Below are 21,043 nucleotides of genomic sequence, written 5' to 3'. Positions count from 1 at the left end.
TAATTTAATTTAGGCAGACTCAGTGGTTAAGACCACCCTCCTGCTGAAGTTAACAAGAAAACCTGGACAAAATATATATTTAAAAACCACCTAAGAATAACCACTGTTAACATTTTTGCGTATTTCTTTCTGGATATATACATACGTATGTATATATATGAATCTGTGAATGTGTGTACGTATTTTTTTAAATAGGGGCAACAGGCCATCACATCAGTGCTGTAGAAAGCCCTTAGTAGGAATCATAGGAGGAGGACTAGCTTTGTGAGGGTAGAGGATGACTTCAGTTTGAGAGTGTCGTTTTAGCCCTGGTGCACAAGTAGTTAGAAGTGGTCGGAAGCATAGGCACGGTGCTCAGGAGAGGGCCCGGGCTGGAGGCATGATGGTGAATGTGAGTGACACGAGGAGAGAAGGCATCTGGCGGGCCAAAGAGGCTGAAGCTGAGGACTCTCCTTCTTTGCCTCCCTCATTTAAAAAAAATTATTTATTTATTTATTTATATCGTTTTGCCACACTGCATGGCACGTGGGATCTTCGTTCCCTGACCAGGGATCGAACCCAGGCCCCCTGCAGTGGAAGTGCAGAGTCTTAACCACTGGACTACCAGGGAAGTCCCTGCCTCCTTCCCTTAGAAGAATCTAGATCTATGTATACTCTGGGAGATGCAGCTCCTGGGCTTCCCCAAGGCCCCAGAACCACTCTCCTGTGCTTGAGGGGTGACAATAATACAGAGACAGAAGAAAGCCAGCAACTCTAAACCTCTTCAGTGTCTCCCACCCTGCCCTGCAAAATCTGTACTGTAGTCGTTATCCATTGCTTGGTAACAGACTACCCCCGAACAGCAAGAATCCTTCATTACTTCTCATAGTTTCTGTGGTCCAGGAATTAGGGAGAGGCTTAGCTGAGCAGTTGTGGGAGTTCTTGGAGCTACTCAGGAAGCTGCAGTCAAGACCCTTCCTGCCAATGCAGGGAACACGGGTTCGAGCCCTCGTCCGGGAAGATCCCACATGCTGCGGAGCAACTAAGCCTGTGCGCCACAACTACTGAGCCTGCGCTCTAGAGCCAGCGAGCCACAACTACTGAAGCCCGCACGCCTAGAGCCCGTGCTCCACAACAAAAGAAGCCACCGCAATGAGAAGCCCGCGCACCACAACGAAGAGTAGCTCCCGCTCGCCACAACTAGAGAAAGCCTGCGCGTGGCAACGAAGACCCAACACAGACAATAATTAATTAATTAAAAAAAAAAAAAGACCTGGGCTAGGAGCTAGAGTGAACGTGAAACACCCACTGTGGACTTTGGGCAGCCAGAGACTGAGGCTTGCCTGGGCTGGCCTCACTGAGTCATGGACAGGTCTGTTCTAGAAGCAGGGGAGGGGCAAGTGCCCCTTCTCTCCACCCTCCCTCAGGGAGTTCCAGGATCCCAGGGCCATCCATGTGTGTCTGTTCCAGTGTCCATGCCTGGAGCCCCAGCCTGTCTGCAGTCAGAGAGGCCCAGGGTTAAACTCTCCCACACCCCGACCCCCAGCAAACCCACACGAGAAGCCCTGTGTGAGAGGAGGGAGAGGTCAGGTAAGAGCCACACACAGCTGGTAACAGGGTTTCCCTGCACTGTTTGTAAGCCATGGGCATGTATTGTCTATTCTAAAAAGTTTTAAGAGAGTAAAGGTTTAACTGCACACAGAACGAGCTGATTTCTTTAAGGACAAATTGGCACAATGTTAAATGCTTAAAACACCAGTAGGAAGGGAGGCCCCCACTTAACCCCCAAGCTCTTTGTCCCTCAGTGGGACTCCCTTGATGCCCCCAGAGCTTCCTGTAACTTCCCAAGCAATAAAGGGAGACGGGGGGGTGGGGGGGTGGGGAAGACCGAGGCACAAGAGAGGCCGCCATGGACGCCCCAGCACACACCCCAGACTCAGGAGGGCCCTGAACCTGAAACAAAGGCCAAGGAGGGCTTCAGGTACTGCCCAGCATGGGAGGAGAGGAGCCTCAGCCTCCCTAGACCATGATGACCGGCGTGGGCGGGCCGACCACCTTCCTGTCTGTCTGGCCTCAGAGGAGCACCAGGCCTGGGTGCGCCTCCATTCAAGGAGCCTGCAGTCAGAACTCCAGGCTCTGGCCTCTGCCACCCTGGGTGGCCCCCGCCCAGCCCCTCCCTCTCCACCCTGGCATGGCTCCCCCGCCCCATAGGACTTGCACACCTGCTTGTTCAGGGGCCCACACGGCCCTGGCAATCACAGACATTCCCCAGGGAGCTGCAGACCAGGATCGGGTCCTGGAGCGCCGGCCCCTCAGGAGCAGCAGCACCAGGACGGGGACAAAGGCCTGAAAACAGGGGGAACAAAGGCATGTCCAGCCCCTTCAGCTCCCCCTGCACCTGCACATCCGAGGGGTCCCCCCAGTCCTCAGTCCCCTCCCCAGCAACGCCTGCCCTGGGGAGGGGCGGGGAGAGGACAGAATAGAGGCCTGCATGGGCACGGGCTCTGCCATCTGCTCTGGGGTGATCTGGGCCTAAGTCTTCCTTCCATAAAATGGGTGAATGGTAACTGCTGTGAAGGGTGACTGGGAGACTGGACGAGCAGAGTGGACGAGCGGGCAGCGCTCAGCACGGCGCCTGGCACAGGGGGTGTCTGCCGGATACCTGCTTCTCTCTCGAACTGCCCCCTCCTGAGGACTGGGGTAGCTTTTCCGCCTGACTCAGGTACCTAGGAATGGGGGCAGCTGTGGCACACCAGGACTGATAGGGAGCGGCGAGCGCAGGCCATGGCCTCAAGAGGCCAGGAGGCCCGCTGACCACCCAGGAGCCTGCAGCACCCTCACGCGACCACCACAGGCCGGCCCTCAGCCCTTCGCTGCTGCTTCTTTCTGGGACTCAACGTTCTCACCTCTAAGAGGAGGCTAAACCACTTAGGCCCTAAAGAAACAACAGAGCAGAGGAGCCCCCCAGACATCAAGCCAAAGAAGTCTGGATTCTCAGCTCTGCTCTCAGCCCTCTGCTCACCCCAAGGCCACCCCTCCCAGCCAGGACTCCAGCCAGGCCTTCAGAACTGAGCTCCCAGCCTCCTTCCCGGGGCCTCTCAGGGCCGGGCTCTGACCACCCACTCTCAGGAGATGCATAGGGAAACCGAGCCCCTCTGCCATGACCTGCCTGCCTGGGACTCAGATGCCCACAGAGTGGGGGGCGCCCGGCTGCCGGCTCAGGCTGAGGGCTCGAGCCTCTGTGACCAGGAGGATGCCGCTGGGTGCCTCTGAGGGGCAGGAGCCCCAGGCCAGGGCCACAGACCAGCCAAAGCTGATGCAGATGTCCTGCACATGTCGGGGGCCGTCCCGGCGGGCCGTGTCAGCAAAGGCCAGGTGTGAGTAGCTGATGTAGGTGCTGACCCCTGCCAGGGTCAGGGCGCCTGGGGGAGGGGGTGCAGTGACCACTCAGCGCGTCTGCCTGCTGGGGGCGCCTGCCCTGCCTGGGCCCCTGGCCAAGGTGGGTGCACAGACACAGCCTCGGAAGCTTCTGCCACTGGCCTTTGGGGAAAACGGAGGCTCCAATTCAGTCCTCAAACCTCAGGGCCTCACTCCACAAAACCGCCTTGCAAACAGCACAGCCTACACCCCCAATACATGGTCCCTACTCACATAACTGCTTCCACATATACAGCACCCTCCCATACCCCCTGCAGTTCTCAACACACACACACACACACACACGTACATGGCCAGTGACCTGTACTGGCAGCCGGGAAGGGTGGGGGGAGCTCTGGAGCTCTGATCAGACATCCTGAGCCAGGCCCCTGACCTGCACTTCCGTCCCCTGTTCCTCACAGCTCCCCCTCCCCACTTTACTGGGCCCCAGCCTCCCCTCCTGGCCCTAGCTCAGTGTACCTCTTTCCAGAGGCCCTCTCCCCTCCCCAGGTCTGAGTTTCAGCCCCCTCTTATAACTCCTGTTATAACCCCTGTCCTTCACCAGACGAGGATGCCCTCCTCCTCCGACCCTGCATCTCTGCACAGTCAAAGGAAGAAGACTGGCTTTGCACATAGTGCCTGGTGACCCTGGAGGGCCAGGGGCAAGCAACGAGCTGGGCACTGGGCACCTGCCTGTCCACCCAGGCTCAGAGGGACCAGCCCAGAGAGTCAGCCCCTGTCCCACAGCTGCAGGTTGACGTCAGGGCCTGCCCTCGGTGCCCGCTGTAGGGAATGTACAGTGCTCCCTCGGGACACTGCCCAGCCACAGCAAGAGGCTGACCAGATCTGACCTTCGGGGCCAGGTCTGGATCTCACTGGGATCCAGAGAAGGGACAGAGCCTGGGGTGATGGCTGTGGAACTCATCACCCCAGGCCCTGTCCGTCCCCAACCCCCTAGCTCAGGACCCAGCCAGTGTCATGCTGGAGCTCTCCGTGTCCCTCCCTTTTCTTGCAGTGATGATGGTGATGGGGAGGGCTGGGGTGATCTAGCCTCACACAGGTCCCCTTGGTGTGACATTCCTGTCTCAGAGCCCCCAGAGCTGGTGCATCTGCCAGCACTGGCCTCACCCGGGCCACCCGGGCTCCTGACGGTGATGTCAGATGATCCATTTCCACCGGGTACCCGCCATGCAAGGAAAGCAGAGGTGCAGCCAGTCTGGCCTCTGAGCAGTGGAGCAGACAGGGTGTTCTTGGAACCAGGCCCACTGCCGGCCCGCCCTCGGAGCCAGCGGAGCGCCGCCTAGCAGCTGCCTGCAGACCCTCCCTCCACCCACTGGCCAGTGCCTTGGTTCCAAGCACAATACCAATTCAATACAAATTGCTCCTGCTCTCATTCTCTACACCAAACACCCAGGCTGCTGGTCCCCCTGGCAACTGGCACCTACTCCCTCCTGACCAAGGCCTCCCAAAGGGCCCAGCAGCCCCTGGGGAGGACGCAGGCCTGCCCAGGAGGGAGCCCCAGGCTGGTGTGTTCTGGTCCTCGTGCCACAGCCCTGACAGTGGAGCTGGCCCAGGACACCAGACTCAGCTCAGGGCTGGCCCTGGATGGAAGGGGTCACTGAGGACTGACCCTGAGGAGCCTCCAACCCACGGTCAGTGACAGCCAGCCGTGGGCAGCTGGGGACAGCGGGTGGCTGGCTGGCTGGGGCAGACAGCACAGAAAGGCAGTGAAGAGGACTCCAGGACGAGCTTCCTGCTGAGCTCGGGGAATCCTCGGACATCTCAGCAGAAGATGCAACCCGAGTGCCTGCAACGCTGTGTCCCTGAGGGAGGGCTCGGCCCAGAGCCTGTGGGCTAGATGTACGCCAGCTCATGCACTGTTACTAGCTGCAGTCTGGGCCTGGCTTGGGGTCACTGCCAAGGACTCCAAGGTCCCGTCTCACCCTGTCTGGCAGATGCCAACCCCCCTGCCTGCATTGCCCCCGCACCAGGGTGATCTGGGAAGGACAGGGAACAGGTGCGGGTTGGTCCGCCACCCCAGTGCAGGTCCAGTGGGGCAGTTCCTGGGACCCCTCAGAGATCCTCGTTCCTCCTGCGCCTGGAAGCTCAACCCTGGGGCTCCCCAGCCCCGTCCCTGGCTCTGGGTTCACGATCAGAATCTCTGCCCCTACAGAGGCCCCAGAGCCACCCAGGGCGTCCCTGCCTGCTGCAGCTCAACGGCCAGGGTGGGCCCCCAGGCTCAGAGCAGCGGGGTTGGGGGCGCAGGGGATGGGGCAGCAGGAGAGGCAGCACCCCACTGCTAGGAGCTGCGGCCCTCACAGCCCCCAGACTCACCCCCCCAACAAGAAGCGGCAGCCCATGAAGAGCAGCCGGGGGAAGCTCTGGGCCGGGGAGCCGAGGAGGCCACGGATCCGACCGCACACGACAAGGACGAGGCTCGGGGGCAGGACCACCACGAGGGCTCAGCGCAGCGCTGCCGGGAGAGGGGGTTCAGGGAGCAGGAGGGGACCCGGACCGGCCCCCCAAGGAAAGCCCAGCTGAGTACTTCAGAGCCTTGTCTGCCTGGAGGTCCTCCTTCGTAGGACGCTCGGGACTGTCTTGGCCTTGGCCAGAGGAGGAGCTGGGCCATCTGATTCCCTCTGATGTCTCCACGGTAACCACCTGACCGTCCCAGGGGCCACCCCTTGTCCTGGCACAGCCTTCCTGAGGCCCAGGGTGAGGGAGGCTTCCCAGTACCCTCCCCAACCTCCCAGGCTTCTCTGGGGCAGCAGAGACGTGCCCCCAACTCACCAGGTGGGAGATGCCCACCGGGTAGACCCATTTGGAAACATAAAGGAGAGTCAAGAAGGGGCATAGGGAGGGCAGGACAGGCTGGGGGTCGGGTGCCTGTGGTCACAAGCCAATGGCAGAGCATGGGGGCTGAGGCCAGTCATGGGGTTTTTCAGATACATATGGCAGTGTCCTCTGGGCAACAAAGGGTCCAGCTGGAAGCAGCTCTGTGGGCCTAGGATGAGGGGGTTCTGAGCCTTGCCTGGAGATTAAGGATGGGGAAATGCTTGCCACACCAGCACGCACAGATGAGGTGCTGCGCCAAGGTGGAGGCGTCCAGGCTCTCAGTGGCAAAGGGGTCAATCGGGGGATGCAGCTGTTCTGCCCTAAAAAGCAGAAAGAACGCAAAACCTGATGGGCTGGACCCACCCTGTACTTCTCAGAGATAGGTGGCCTGCAGGGTCTCACCCCCGACCAGAGCCGAGGGCCCCGAGAGGTGGCCACAGGGCCCCATCAGGTTCTCTCCTGCCACTTGGAGTTGAGGCCCCAAACGGGTTTGGACGGCTCAAGACCTTTTGTTTATTTAATGTACAAATAAGACCTACGTGGACGCCTGTCGAAAAGTTTCAAACACTGCAGAGAGGCTGCCCTCAGGCCTCCCTTGGGCCGGCTCACACGTGGAAGCCAGGCTTTGCCTGCACAAGAAAGGGGCTCTCCGACTCTCGCACACACGGGCACACACGGGCACATGTGCGTGCGCACACAGGCAAGCCGGGAGAGCCTTGGAGCCTTGGGCTGCCTGTGGGGTGGCTGAATAAACTGCACTGTCCTTCCTCCCCGGCAGCTCCGAGGAGGCACTGTGTCACACACACGCACAAACGGACCTTGCTCACATACACGTGCACACTCGTTTACTCATGCTCACGCACATCCCTGCCACCCTGTGCACGTCCTGTGCAGTGGAAGGCCCCCAGGCTGGCCCCAGCTTGGCGAGGCCCGCAGCTGGGGTGCGTGTGGAAGCCCGCTGCCTCTCCCCACCCCTCGCCGAAGAAAGTCCTCCCCGCCCCTGCCCGGGTCTGAAGCCACGCGGCACTCTGGTTTTCCGCCTGTGTGTCAGGCCATCGGGGGTATGGGAACAGGGGCCCTGCGCCACAGCCCTGGCTGTGCCTCACAGGGACCGGGGCTAATGGGGTGACCAGACCGAGCCCTGGACGGTAATAAAGAAACAACTCCCAGTCACTGGGATGAGGAACCCTGGCCTTGCCAGGGCCCCAGCTCCCCACACTGGGCCTCCCTCCTGCACACTGGCTCCCAGCTCAACCCCAGGGCCCCTGCAGACAAGTGACAAGAACAGCAGCTGAGCACCCCTGGGTGCTGGGCCTGCCCGTGTCTCCCCTCCCTAATTCCTCCCACCCCGAGCCCTGCATCCAGAGAGGCATCATTCTCTCCCCATCTGACAGATCAGAGCTTGGAGGTTGAGGGACAAGGTCCCAGGTCACCCAGCAGTGTCCTGCCATCACTTCTAACGCAAGACAGGCCCCCAAGGGCGAGGCCAGGGGACCGCCAAGGGCTCCTGCTCTGGAAGGCTCTTGGGTCCTTATGGCGCCACCCAGTGCCCCCCTTTTCATTTCCCACCCTTGGCTAGGCCCTGAGCCAGAGTCCCTTCCTCCTCCGGCCAGACTGTCACCAAGACGGTTGGGGGAAAGGGGTGCCCGAGAGACCCCCTTGTGGGCAGACAGGCAGGGGATGGGGCAGCCTCTCAGAGCTGCTCTGGGAGGAGGGGGTGTGGCCCCTGGGTCTCCGGGGAAGGGGTCACACGGGGGAGGGGCAGCCGGTACCTTCGCAGATGCGCCAGAGCCGCGAGTGGGAGGGTGGCTGCTGTGGTTGCCTGCGTCCGCCACCTGCAGGAGGTACCGGTCGCTGGCCAAGGCGGCACCAGCAGTGCAAAGCTGAGCAGTACGCCCAGCCGGGCCTTGCGGGTCGCGGGTGCAGGGACCGGGTCGCGGGTGCAGGGACCGGAGCGGAGCCGGGTATGGGGGAGAAGAGGGAGCCAGAGGGTGAGGGGGAGCACGGGAAGCTGGCACTTAGGGGGTAGAGAGAGCCGCAAGTGGGGGAAGAGGGCGTTCTGGAACCTGGGGGAGTAGGTCCAGGGAGAAGGGCTGGGGGGCACTTGGTGAGCAGGGCCGGGGAGGGGGCGCTGGGAGCGGGGAGTGGGGAGCCGAGCGGCAGGCGGGCACTCCCGGGGCTCTTCTGGGTGCAGTGCCCCTCCAGTTCGTCGGGAACTCCCACCTGTTGGTGATCAAGTGATAGCCCGCCCAGCTCGCCCCTGAGCTGTGTTCAAATGCCAGCATCCCCAGCGAGCTGGCTGCTGGCTGTGGGTCCCTGGGCAAATTTCTTAATTTCTCTGACCCTCCGGTTCTTCAGCGCCAGATGGCCAGGCTGAGGAGGGAGGGTGGGGCCTGAAATGGCCCGCGCGGGGGCTCAGCAAGCAGCCCGCCACCACCCCGCGCACACATTGGGGCACTCGGCTGCTGGTTGGCCCTGCGTCCTGGTCTTCATCAGTCCCCAGGACCAAGCACCACAGGGATCTGGTGAACTGGGTGGGCTGGTGAGGGGCTACAGAAGGAAGGAGTCTTGCTTCCTTTTAGCTCCAATTACAAATGCCGAGTGAGGCAAGGCCAGCCTCTGCCTGTCCGTCACTCACGCACAAACATAAACGAAGCTTCTCCTAGGACAGGTGTCAGGTGCTAGTGGGGTGGCAGGCAGAGGGGCCCCCACCAGAAGCAGGCCTGTGACATGTGTGGGACGGACAGGCTGGGGCCGTCACAGTGAGGCTCTCTGGGGTTCAATCTTGGGAGACGGGAGGGCCTCCTCTCCAGGTCCCTGGACTGTGCGTTGCTGTCCCCCTCCCCTGATGCAGGGCAGAGACGGGAGTCAGAGGCCTCACTGAGGGTGAAACTTCTCAGACAGCAGCTTCTCGACTTAGGGTCATCCCAGGGCTCTCATTTCCAAGTGCTTGGTTTTCTCAGCCCCCTTTTCTCTACCAGGCTCTTCTAGGTTTGAGGAATATAATCAGGAAGTGAAAGCGGTCCTAGCAAACTTACTGAAACCATACTTCCATTCAGACAGAGAGGCATGGAACAGTGTAGTATCATGCAGGCCACGCGTCGTCCTCACGCCACACCCGGGGGCACGCGGCGGGGTTGGGGTGGGAGTGACCCTAGCTGTGGCGGTCTCAGTACCCTCTTTCCTGACAGCCCTCCCCTAGCCCCTGCTCCGGAAGCTGGGTGCCAGCCAGGGGCCCTCCTCTCTCAGGGGGTAGTGGGCCTGGAGCGTGAAAGAGTCCAGGAGGCAGACAGAGAAAAGCAGGTGCTCAGGGAGTAGCAGCCATCTACAAAGGCGGGGCGGCAGGTGCTGCTGGGAGTGGGGAGGAGGGGAGAGTGGGGTGGAGCTGGAAAAGCAGGTAATGACCCTAACACACACCTCACAATATGACAGAGATGGACACTGCTTCTGTGTGTGTTTAAGCTACGATCGTGACTGTGTTCAGGGAGAACTAGAGGAACCCTGTGGCTGCACGCTCCACACGCTTCCTCCCAGTGCCCCTGCCTCTCCGCCTGAGCTTGTTTGAAAGGGTCTCCTTTGCACCCCATAAAACTTAAACAGAGCAGGATTCAGCTGTCAGGGCCAGCGACAAGTGCTGTTTGAGGCCACTGTGCCTCCAGAGCCCCACGTCTCTGTAGAGGAACAGACATGTATCCTGCTCATGCTGCAGTGTAGATGGCCAGGGGAGCAGTCTACTCCCTACTGCTTTAAAGCCCTGGTGCAGGGTTTTAAACCCTAGATGTGTAAGTCAGAGCCACTGACTGCATTGTCCCCAGACAGTGGGTACTGGTCCTTGAGAGGCCACTTGGATGAATTCCGCCAATCTACTTCTCTTGAGATGGATCCAAATTATACCGTAGCCCAGTGAAAAGGTACCGCTTAGAATGACCCATTATTTCTCATTATTCATCCTCCTTTCATCAATTTGCAATCCAGAACTTGTGAGCACCAAGCCTGTCACCAGGCTGTCGGGACCTCTTCAAAGCCAGCATCAGACCACTACCCCCAAAATCAGGGGCAGGCGTCATCTTTGATAGAAGAAATCCCAATTACATGTGACAAAACAGGGCTGCAGCCAAGCCTCTTTCCTTTAAACTTACACTGAACTAACTCACAGAAGCTGAAAGAACAGGATGCCTGAATCCAGTGACAGGCTTCCTGCTCCAGGCCGACGACGCCATAAATGGCCTCCATCGCAGGACTGGGAAACAGCTGAAACCACTGGCGAAATTACTGTGAGAGCAGCTCAGCACCAGCTATACTACGACTAATCTCACCACATTTGGCAAACATCCTCCAACAGAAAATGAACTTTCCTAAATCACCCTTCCCGACAGGTCAGCTCCTTCACTCAGGGTGCATTATGAAGCGAATTCATCCTGGTAGACTCTTCTGGTCAAAACCAACCCTTCTAAAGGGTTCTCAAATGATTGGGGTCACAGGTGGGAAGCACTGATGTGCAGGGCGGCAGCCGCATGGCTGGTCGCACTCATCCCCCAGGACTCACAGGCCTATGAAGGGCTCATCGTGGCCGCCTTGACAGGCTTTGCTAAGAGGGAAACGGGAGCAAGCCACCCCTCCCCCTCATCACAGAATGCACCTGCTGTCCCCAGAATGGACCCTCCCGTCCCCTCTGCCCGGCACATCTTTCCCTTCCTCATCCATCTGGCAGCCTCCTCCTCGTTCCTGATAGGCAGGATGCTCTGAGAGTTCCTTGTCATCTTGGTGCTCCCACGGACACACTCATATGGCTACTAGGTGGCCTGTACCCTCCCACCATTCAGAGAACAAGGAACCCGTGAGCTCACTGCAGGAGGCTTCAAGCCCTGGACATAGCACCTGGCGAACAACAGGTGCTCAAGTGTCTGAGCGAACAGATGGACAAACGTCACCACCTTGGAGATCAGGTGGAAAACTGCCACAGAAACCTAGGCCCCAGTTTGGTCCCAGCCAGCTGAAATCCGGCTCAAATGCTGTAGCTGGGCCAGTGGAGAGAAAACCTACAGCTCAGTTGGCTCTTTGCTTCAAGAGCTGGATTCACCCAGGGCGAGACAGGAACTCCCTGGCGATGGTAAGCCTGGCTCAGAGCTCGCTGGGCTGTAGACCAGCGAGGAGAGGAGGCTGAGACCTCCTCTCAGCTTAGGCCTTAGATGCTGGAAGCGACTCCAGACGCTGTACTGTAGTTATGACAGGAGAGGTTGGGCGAAGAGTACACAGAAACCCTGTTCTAGCTTTACGACTTCCTGTGAACATTAGTTCAAAATAAAAAGTTAAAACTTGTACAGCGAGGATCCATGGAAGCTCAGCAGGCAGGTGTCAGTTTACATGAGGGCCTTTGTGACAAAGCTGTCTGAAAAACGGAATGGGGACGGTTTACAGCACTAGCCCCCTGGGGTCAGGCTGTTGCCAAAAGCCATCCCCCGCTGCACCCCCTCAAGGCTGGGCACTGTCATTAGACAGTGAGGGCCCAGCTTTGGGGATAGACAGCCTGGATTCAAATTCCAACCTGAATGCTTACAGTTGTATGATCTTGGACAAGCTATTTCACCTCTTTACGAATCTCCATTTCTGCATTTAAAAAATGCGGGTAAGATCACATTAGACTTTACTGGCAATTGTTATTTCTTTTTAAGTGAGTACAACCTGCAAAGAATGGTCAGCATCCCAAGGGAGTGCCAACCTGCAGGCAATGGCTGGCTGGCTGGCTGGCGCTCCATCTTTCCCAGCGCTGAGAATGGAAGATCCCCATTCCCCAGGCTGTCCGCAGGCTCTGACCATGTCACACCTGACACCATTAACCACCAGTTACAACCCTTCCAGACTCCCTCCGACCTGGAGAACCTGAGAGGCAGACACATATTCGAGAGAAGGTTGAGGCTGTTGCCCTTAGCAAGGGTCTTAGACTTCATTAATAGATGTCTAGGAAACTTCCCGACGCTGGCGGCCATTAAGGTCCAGCAATAAATATGGTTTTTAGAACAAAAGTTTCTAGAAGAGGAAACGTGTAAGATGGTCTGAGGGGTCGGCCCCAGCTTTGCCTTGCTCCACAGCACAGCCCGACAAAGCCGAGAACTGCAGCAATACCCACTGTGCAAAGGAAACTGAGCGCAAAAACATTTTCTCCGCTTCTCTACAAAGCCAGTTTGGAAGGACCAGTTATTAAAGTGAAGTATCCATTTACAGATTGGCACAAATATCAAAAATAAGCAGCTGAGATGAATATAAAGGCGGGAGTGCTTTTTTCCCCATAACAAAAACCTCTGCAATATTCTCCAAACTTGGAGGGAAAAATTCATTTTACTCTCTGAGATGTGGCAGAAAAACCTAAGTCTGAGGTGCATTTTTCATAGCCGGTTTATACACGGAATGAGTCCAGATGACACAAACAAATGGTTCTGGGTTCAAGTGGCTCTTGCAGAGGAGCCCAAGGCTGGCTCTGTCTCTCTGCGAGGACTCATCCCTCCCCTGCAACCGCTGGGGCGGGAAGGATCAGTTGGCAGGCTAAGAAGGGACCACCACCAAAAGCCAACAATATTTTAAAAGCCCAGTAGGGTCTGCAGTGTTTGAAATGAAATAGTTTTTATTCTTGGCAACTACCAAGATGACCCCCAGAGGTTTCCAGTAGGACAGTGACAATCCACCCTGCAGCTTAACTTTGTGAAGGAGGATGAAATCAAATCTATCATCTTAACATCAGGCCTCAGCCCTGCGTGAGCCGGCCTCGGGGAGGAGAGCAGGGTACCCGTGCGGAGGTGGTGATGTGGAGAATGTGGCACAGATGTGGAGCAATGGAGACACAGCCATTCAGGGCTGACAGATCGCCTGCAGCAGCCCACCAAGTCTCCACAGCTCTGAGCCAAGTCATTTAGAAGGGATTCAGGCCACTGTACTGTTCCGGGGAGCAGCAGCCAGTGTGCGCCCTCCGCCTCACCAGGGCGGCTAACTGTGCAGCAATTTCGTAAATGACAGTTGCTGCTAGATATTTCCTGCTGCTTTACTTTGTCTCCAAATCCATCTAAAATTCACATTGGTGCCCCCAGTGACTAAGAAAGGCTTTGTGCTTACTTTTAATTGTAGTTTGTCCTGTTCTGTGAAATAATAATTCAAACAAACAAAAAAAAGAAAACAACATTGCAGAATGTTGTGCAGAGGGGCCGAGGGCTTTGTCTCAATTCCTCTCCTCCTCAAATGAAAACCATGTTGCTACAATAAAAAAAGCCAGGTGAGGCAACAAGGTTCTAGGATCCCCACATCACTGGTGAGGAAACTGCAGCTCCAATTCAACAGGCGCCAGTCCCAAGCCCACAAGGCAAGCACACCGTTAGAGGGCACAGTCAGGGCCCGGAGTGGGTGTCCCACATGCCTTTTTTACAACTGCTCCAACTCTCTGCTCAGTCCGTGCTGGTGCTGAAACTCAAATATCACTGAATTTGTGATCTTGCAAGACTGCAAACAACATAAACGACTCATCTATGTTTTTAAGAAGTTTCCCCCAAAGAGGTTTTCCAATCCACTTTTTAAATTAATTTATTCCTTTAGGAAGATTCACATTAGAAAGACAGTGGAATTACCAGCTGCCTAAGCCACATCATTAATGGGAAGCAGCTATTCGAAGAGTATTAGAAATATTAAGAACAGGAACTCCTTCCTTGGATTTTTCGTCCCACCCCTGCCTGCTGTGTCCATGGATGACAGCTGGTCCAGAGCAAAACTTCCCAGGAAGAAGCCCCTCTGTGTGCCCTGCTAACTAAAGAGGAAGAAGCAGTGAGCCAGGCTTCTGGAAAGTTCCTTGTCTGGCACAAAGGACAACCTTCTCCTCGTCCACTATAGAGAAATGTTGCAAACTTTCCATGTGCCACTGGAGGTGAAGAAGTATCTTCAGCTGACCTCAAAAGCAAGAGGGCAGCTCTACTCTCAAGACATCAGTCCTTCTGCATCCCCTCCACCCCCCAGCCACTCACGCTACAGTCATGGAAAGGGCTCTTACACAGATCAAGTCCAGAGGCAGAGTCTAGGGTCTAATCCCATAGCTCCCCCTTGTAAACCTGCAAATCACAAGATGGGATGGCGAGGAACACCTCACACACAGGGCACCTTCAGAGGCGTGGCAGGGATGGGTTTGTACAATCCACCTGGGAGGAAGGGAGCTGCTGAGACACCACAGACCTGATGCGGTAAAAAGGTATAGTCACAGGACCTGCAGCCGACAACGTGAGATAATACAGAGCACCTGGAACATGAGAAGTGCACACAATAAATGGAGATTATTACGCAAATGAAATTTAAAATGGCATTCTTAATCCTGTTTGTCCAGTCACAATGGACCAATGATCACATTCACACATCGCATCTCAGCTGGACAGCCAGTCGTCAGTGTGAAGCCCAGACAGGTCACTGTAAAAGGGCTCTACCCACGTGGACAAACTTCTCCCCTCACCCTAAGTCCAGGAATCAATAAAGCAAAAACTACCAAAGAGAAAAAAGAGAATCCGTCACTGTACTTAGCACCAGCTGTACAACAGAAATAGCCCCTGGCACCGCCTTCAAGGAAAACCCAAAAATACAGGTAAATATTCTAATTTCAAAGTGTTGATGTTCTCCTTTCCTAAGGCACAGTTAAGTGGCCCCAGAGGAAAGCTGGTAATGCTGAGGGCTGTGCCTTGGAAAGGATGTGTCTGTGTCCCTGTGGGGCAGTGACGGTGGGGATGGCGTCACTCCGAGGCAGCTAGCTGCTCAATGGCACAGCGGACTTTCTTTGCAGTTTCTTCAAATTCTTTCTGTTTATTGTTGGTTTCCTTTGCCTGGAAATAAAGAATAGACACATGAAACTGAAGCTCTAGGCATGCTCGAATAGAGATGCCCAGCTATATGGGGTAAATGTCCTCATTCACCTCATCTGCCTCTCTCTCTCTCTCTCTCTCTTTTTATCGGCCATGCCGCTCAGCTTGTGGGATCTCAGTTCTCCGATCAGGGATCAAACCGAGGCCCCAACAGTGAAAGCGCCGAGTCCTGACCACTGAACCGCTGGGGAATTCCCCTCAACTAGCTCTAATTTGAGCTGTCCCACAATAATTATAACAGAAAACACTGATGGACCGCTTTGCTTGTACCAAGCACCATTCTACCTGCTCCACACACCCTAACTCACTCACTGCTCCATGTCCCCATGAGGTAGGTGCCACCTTTATCCCCATTACACAGATGAGGACACCGAGGTCCACAGCAGCAGCCAGCTCAGGGGTACCAGCTAGTCTGTGGCAGAGCCCTGCTCTTCCCCACTACCCTACATTGCTTCTGAAGCTCCCACAGAAAAGTCCGGAGCCCTCTTCTTGTTCACTTAAACAGACGCCGTCAAGCATCAGCGTGCTCCTCAAACAGAGAAACCTTCCACCTGCAGCAGCTCTCTAAATCTGGCTTCCAACCTTTCATTCTGCTAAGTGCTCTCTCCAGGAGGACAAATGACAATCACATCAACAAATCCAGAAACCTCCTCCCTAATTTTCACTCTCCTGATTTCTCTGCCACATTGAAAAACAAACAATAGACTTTTATTGGGTTAAATGTTTTCTAATAAGAAAAACAACAGAGGTAACTTCTTTTCAAAAGAAGGTGGCAGCGATGCAGTAGCAGGAGCAGAGAGCACGTGGTGCACTCCAGGGTCAGACCCTGAGCCCCGGCTCTACCTCAGCCGCACACGTGCCCAGCGTCAGGCCCAGGTGGCTGCCTGACCAGTGGTCCTGTCAAACTGACCAGCAGCATCTCAATTAAATGCAGGGTCTCAGAAATTCACAGCATCACGACAAACAACACTTGTTCCTCGTTTTCAGTATTTGTAAACTGCAACACATAATTATCTCACCTGGATAAACGTTTGCCTTACAGCTGTGTGCTGCAATCCCATAACTGACTTAATAAATGGTTTAAAAGTTCAGCTCCCAACTTATTTCCACCCCACGGTACAGTCGAGGTCCGCACGCCATCCCACCTCCAGGAGCGATGTACCCTAGAGGGGCCATCCAGGAGCTCTAGCAGGAAGCAGACAGGCCTCTGGTTATGCCCATTCCCTGCACTCTGACCCCAAACCTTACTGTCCACATCCATTCACATGCAAATGTGCCTAGGGACACAAGGGGACCTGAATTTTTATATCAGTGATAAATTATTTGCAACAAACCTCAAAATTGGGTGTCACTCTAGAGCAGCCCTGTCCAACAGAATTTTTTGCAATGATGAAAATGTTCAATTGTCTGCACCGTCCAGTAGTCACTGGCCACATGTCGCTAATGAGCAGATAAAATGCTGCTAGTGCCACTGAAGGACTGAATTCTAAATTTTCTTTGATCTCCTTTTCTTTCTTTTTTCCGGCTGCGCCGCATGGCTTGCAGGATCTTAGTTCCCCGACCCGGGATCGAACCTGTGCCCTCGGCAGTGAAAGCACGGAGTCCTAACCACTGGACTGTCAGGGAACTTCCCCCAAATATATACATTTTAAAATGATCTGGGGGACTTCTCACAGCTTTCTCACAACTGTTCCTGAAGTACACAAAGCTTGTCTTTTACCTAGAACAGGAGTGGCAAACTACGCCCTGTGGGACACATCCATCCAGCCCATGGCCCGTTCTTAACCCAATGGCTAAGAATGCTTTTTACATTTTTAAACACTTGTGGAAAAAAACAAAGAAAGAATAATCTCTAACAGAAACTCTGTGGCCCAGGAAGGCTACACACTTACCATCTGCGGCACTTCACAGAAAGTGAGCTGACCCCTAATCTCGAAGGCCCTCCCTAGCCCCCTTCCCAATTCCAGCACTGCAGTTCCCAAGACCTCCATCGAATACACCGCTTTACTGACCACTGATTTCTTCTCACTTCCTGAAAAAATTTTCAATTTTGTCCTTAGCATTTAAAAGGTACCATATTACACAGAATTATTTCTATTGATCTCTAAAAAGGAATACGATTTTCAAGCTGAAAAGGACCTGAGAAACCACAGAAGTCTATCCTCCATTTTACAGCAAGGAAACTACGACCAAGACTGGCCTAAACTCACAAAGTCTGTGAGTGGCAGAGACAACTGGTACATCTGGACTCCCTGCCCAGGGCTTTGCTAAAAATAGATTAAATACCTGAATATTTACTCTCTGTAGAGCTGCCAGATTTAGCACATAAAGATAGAGCCTGCTCAGTTAAATTTGAACATCATATAAACGAGTAATTTTTTTGTAAACAGCCATACAAAATGTGAGATATACTAAAAAAATTACTCCTTGTGTACCTGAAATTCAGACTTAACTGGGAGTCCTGGTTTTCTCTGGCAACCTTAATTCTCTACAGCCCGGGCTGCTTGGGAGCTGCCTCTTTGTGGACTCACTGTTTCACTCTTCCAATAACCCAGTGCAAGAGCCTAAGTTCGCCTGCAGAAATCCCTTCAAGGTCCAGTAGGACTGGTGCTTCTTTCTCCCAACACACATAATGCCCCTTTCCCAATATGCTGTCTACTCTGTGTCCCCAAACCCTCTGTTTCCACCACTGCTAACACATGAACACACCCCATATAAATGACCTACCATCTCAGTTGTCACTAAAGGCAGAAATGCCAGCCTAGCCATCACATGTCCCACCACCAGAGGTAACCGCACACTGAGGACACCTCTACTCAGGGGATCCGTTTTTCTCTCTGCACAACCCCAAGGCCACACTCCAGGACAGATGCTTTTCTACCCTTTTATATCCACACGCACACACATCAGAGGGGCTCAGAAAGTGTTTACTGAGGAAAGGCGTCTATGCAGTGCTTGTGGCGGGCTAGGGAGTTTAGCACTAAAGATGCCGAATAGGATTTGTGCTTGCTTCTTATTCCCAGTAATACATACAATTTTGTTCTTGGCTCTTTCTTTATCCAGTTTTAAAAATTCGCTGAGGGTTAATTCTTCAAACTGCTTCTTGACAGAAAGGAAAGCACAACCAGATGAATGCTTTTTATGTTCTTCTCTAGAAAAAGCAACACATGAGCACGTCAACAGAGAAAATTCAGGTAAAGGGAGAAAGGCAACAGTTTGTTACCACCAGCCCCCTCCCCACCTCACAGACACACACTGCTCTGCTTCAGGAGCAGAGTGTGAAGTCTGAAGTGGACGGAACCAGGGGCAGGACCCACATTCCCACACAACTTGTCTCAGCACCTTCTTGCTCTGTGGACTCCCCCCAGCCCCACCCATATCCTGTGGCTGATGTAGTCTACCTGGAGTCCTTTAGCAATTAGTAGGAAAAGTGTTAGAGTATAAATCCAAAGGTATCACATGTCAAAGCCCTTAAAATCCTCCAGGAACCATTTGCAGTTGTCTCATTTCACTCGAATTATTACATAATCTGTTGGTTTGGAAAAAGTGCACCACTGACCCAGTTTCTCCAGTGAATTCCTCTGCCTCATACCATCATTCTGTGCATTCGGAATTATCCCTGCTAGCGGATAGCACTATAACGAGAACAGTCTGGGGAGTTCCCTGGTGCTCCAGTGGTTAGGACTCCACACTTTCACTGCTGAGGGCCCAGGTTCAACCCCTGGTTGGGGAACTAAGATCCCGCAAGCCGCGCGGCACGGCAAAAAAAAACCAAAACAAAAACCAGAACAGGCTGGAAGGAACACCCAGCCACGCAAATTCCAAAAGGACAGCCAATAGTAACTATAATCTGAAAATATTATAGCACTTGGAAATTCACTCCCAAGAATACAACCAGTATTTCCCCAGTGATACCTGGTATGATCACCATATCATCCCAGTCAATACTGGGTCATGAGAGCAAACACATTAGGGAAAACAGCAACACTCTTCTTGCCAAGAAGAGAAACAACTCCGGTGATTCTCTACGGGGGAAAAAAAGTTCAAGCCGTGGAAGCAATTGATTCTGACAGGAGAAAAAACGGTGCGGGGAAAATGTGGCATTACATTACGGGAATATTGTTGTCTGTATGAATATATGCACACAATAAAAAAAAAACTAGATGCCCTAAAGAACAAAATCTAAACCAAAACTGAGTGTACTACTTTAAGGGGTGGCTTTTGTGCTGTATGAATTACAGTTCAATAAAGCTTCAGGGATTCCCTGGTGGCGCAGTGGTTAAGAATCCGCCTGCCAGTGCAGAGGACATGGATTTGAGCCCTGGTCCCGGAAGATCCCACATACCGCGGAACAACTAAGCCCGTGTCGCACAACTACTGAGCCTGCGTGCTAGAGCCCGTGAGCCACAACTACTGAGGCCCACATGCCACAACTACTGAGGCCCACGTGCCACAACTACTGAGCCCGCATGCCACAACTACTGAGCCTGTGTGCCACAACTACAGAAGCCCGTGCGCCTAAAGCCCGTGCTCTGCAACAAGAGAAGCCACCGCAATGAGAAGCCCTCACCGCAACAGAGTAGCCACCGCTTGACGAAACTAGAGAAAGCCCGCGTGCAGCAACGAAGACCCAACGCAGCCAAAAACAAATAAATTTATTTAAAAAAAAGCTTCAGATTTAAAACCTCTGAAACAAGAAAGGCACCTGGACATCCCTAGGCCACAACAGTATCTGCTCCAGTATTCTGTCTACCCGGAAAGGTATCAAGCACCTACAAGAATGAGCCTTTCTTCAACACTCCACCCAGGAGGACATTCGGCCAAATCAGATTTGATTAGGTTGAAAGCATCACCAAGGTGCTAGCAGAGACTCATCCTTTACAGCAGCTGTTTAGGGCACAAACGAGGCTGGAAAGCCGCAGGTCCTTCAATAATACTTCGAAATTCAGATGTTTTGGGGGGAGCCCAACTCAAAACAAACGGTCCTATGGACATATATACACTACCAAACGTAAGGTAGATAGCTAGTGGGAAGCAGCCGCATAGCACAGGGAGATCAGCTCGGTGCTTTGTGACCGCCTGGAGGGGTGGGATAGGGAGGGTGGGAGGAAGGGAGACGCAAGAGGGAAGAGATATGGGAACATATGTATATGTATAACTGATTCACTTTGTTATAAAGCAGAAACTAACACACCATTGTAAAGCAATTATACTCCAATAAAGATGTAAAAAAACAAAACAAAAAAAACCCCAAACGGTCCTGAAGTAACTGGGGAACCCCGGAAGCCCAGCGAGGCTGGCCTGAGGGACTTACATAGGGTCGTCATCTGGCTCCCAGCCTTCCAACTCCTTGAAGCAGAAGAAACACTGAGCCAAGTCGGGCTCGTTCTCAGTTGGACAGTGGATGAAGCCGGCCGCGGCCATCTGCAAAGCAGAGCTCGGCTCAGGCCCCAGAGCGGAGGGGTTCCCCCGAGATCCGGGAGGCCACAGAGGGGCTAGAGCCCGCAGAAGGGGTCGCCCCAGGGGCCCGGGAACCCACAGAGGGACCAGAGCGCGCGGGAGGGGTCGCCCCGGGGGCCCACAGAGGGGCCGGGGCCCGCGGGAGGGGTCGTCTCAGGGCCTGGGGCGGGGCTCTGGGGGCGGGGCGGGCCTGGGGGCTCCGGGAGGCCGCGCGGACTCACTCGCTCCGGGGTGCAGGCGCAGCCCTCCAAGAAGGGCCAGTTCTTAAATGTGGAGACACGATGGTCCTTGAGGTAGAGCTGCCAGGCCGGGGGCAACGACGGGGTACTCATCCCGCCGCCGCCGAGCGGTGCCGCGATTCAAATCCGGCGGTTGTCGGCCGCCGCGGGGCATGTCGGGAACGCGCCGCCCTCGGCCTTCTGGGAAATGGGAAGCTGGGCGGCGCGGGGTACGCTGGGAGTTGTAGTCCTCCC

The 21,043-nt window shown here is 54.7% G+C and overlaps 1 protein-coding gene and 1 non-coding gene across 2 annotated transcripts; both read right to left on the bottom strand.

The window, feature by feature from the left end:
- Positions 1 to 537: 537 nt before the first annotated feature.
- Positions 538 to 610, bottom strand: TRNAG-UCC (transfer RNA glycine (anticodon UCC)). The gene has a single exon. It is a non-coding gene; the product is annotated as a tRNA-Gly (tRNA).
- A 13,936-nt stretch (positions 611 to 14,546) lies between these two features.
- Positions 14,547 to 21,023, bottom strand: BIRC5 (baculoviral IAP repeat containing 5). Its single transcript, XM_004275531.4, has 4 exons — positions 20,792 to 21,023; positions 20,425 to 20,534; positions 18,144 to 18,261; positions 14,547 to 15,071 (listed from the first exon to the last, which is right to left on the bottom strand). The coding sequence occupies exons 1-4, from the start codon at positions 20,900 to 20,902 to the stop codon at positions 14,982 to 14,984; spliced, it is 429 nt and encodes a 142-aa protein (XP_004275579.1). The 5' UTR covers positions 20,903 to 21,023; the 3' UTR covers positions 14,547 to 14,981.
- Positions 21,024 to 21,043: the final 20 nt, after the last annotated feature.

Source organism: Orcinus orca, chromosome 19 (assembly GCF_937001465.1).
Source record: "Orcinus orca chromosome 19, mOrcOrc1.1, whole genome shotgun sequence".
NCBI lineage: Eukaryota > Metazoa > Chordata > Mammalia > Artiodactyla > Delphinidae > Orcinus > Orcinus orca.
The sequence above is the reverse complement of the archived record's forward strand: the minus strand, read 5'-3'. Positions and strand labels throughout refer to the sequence as shown.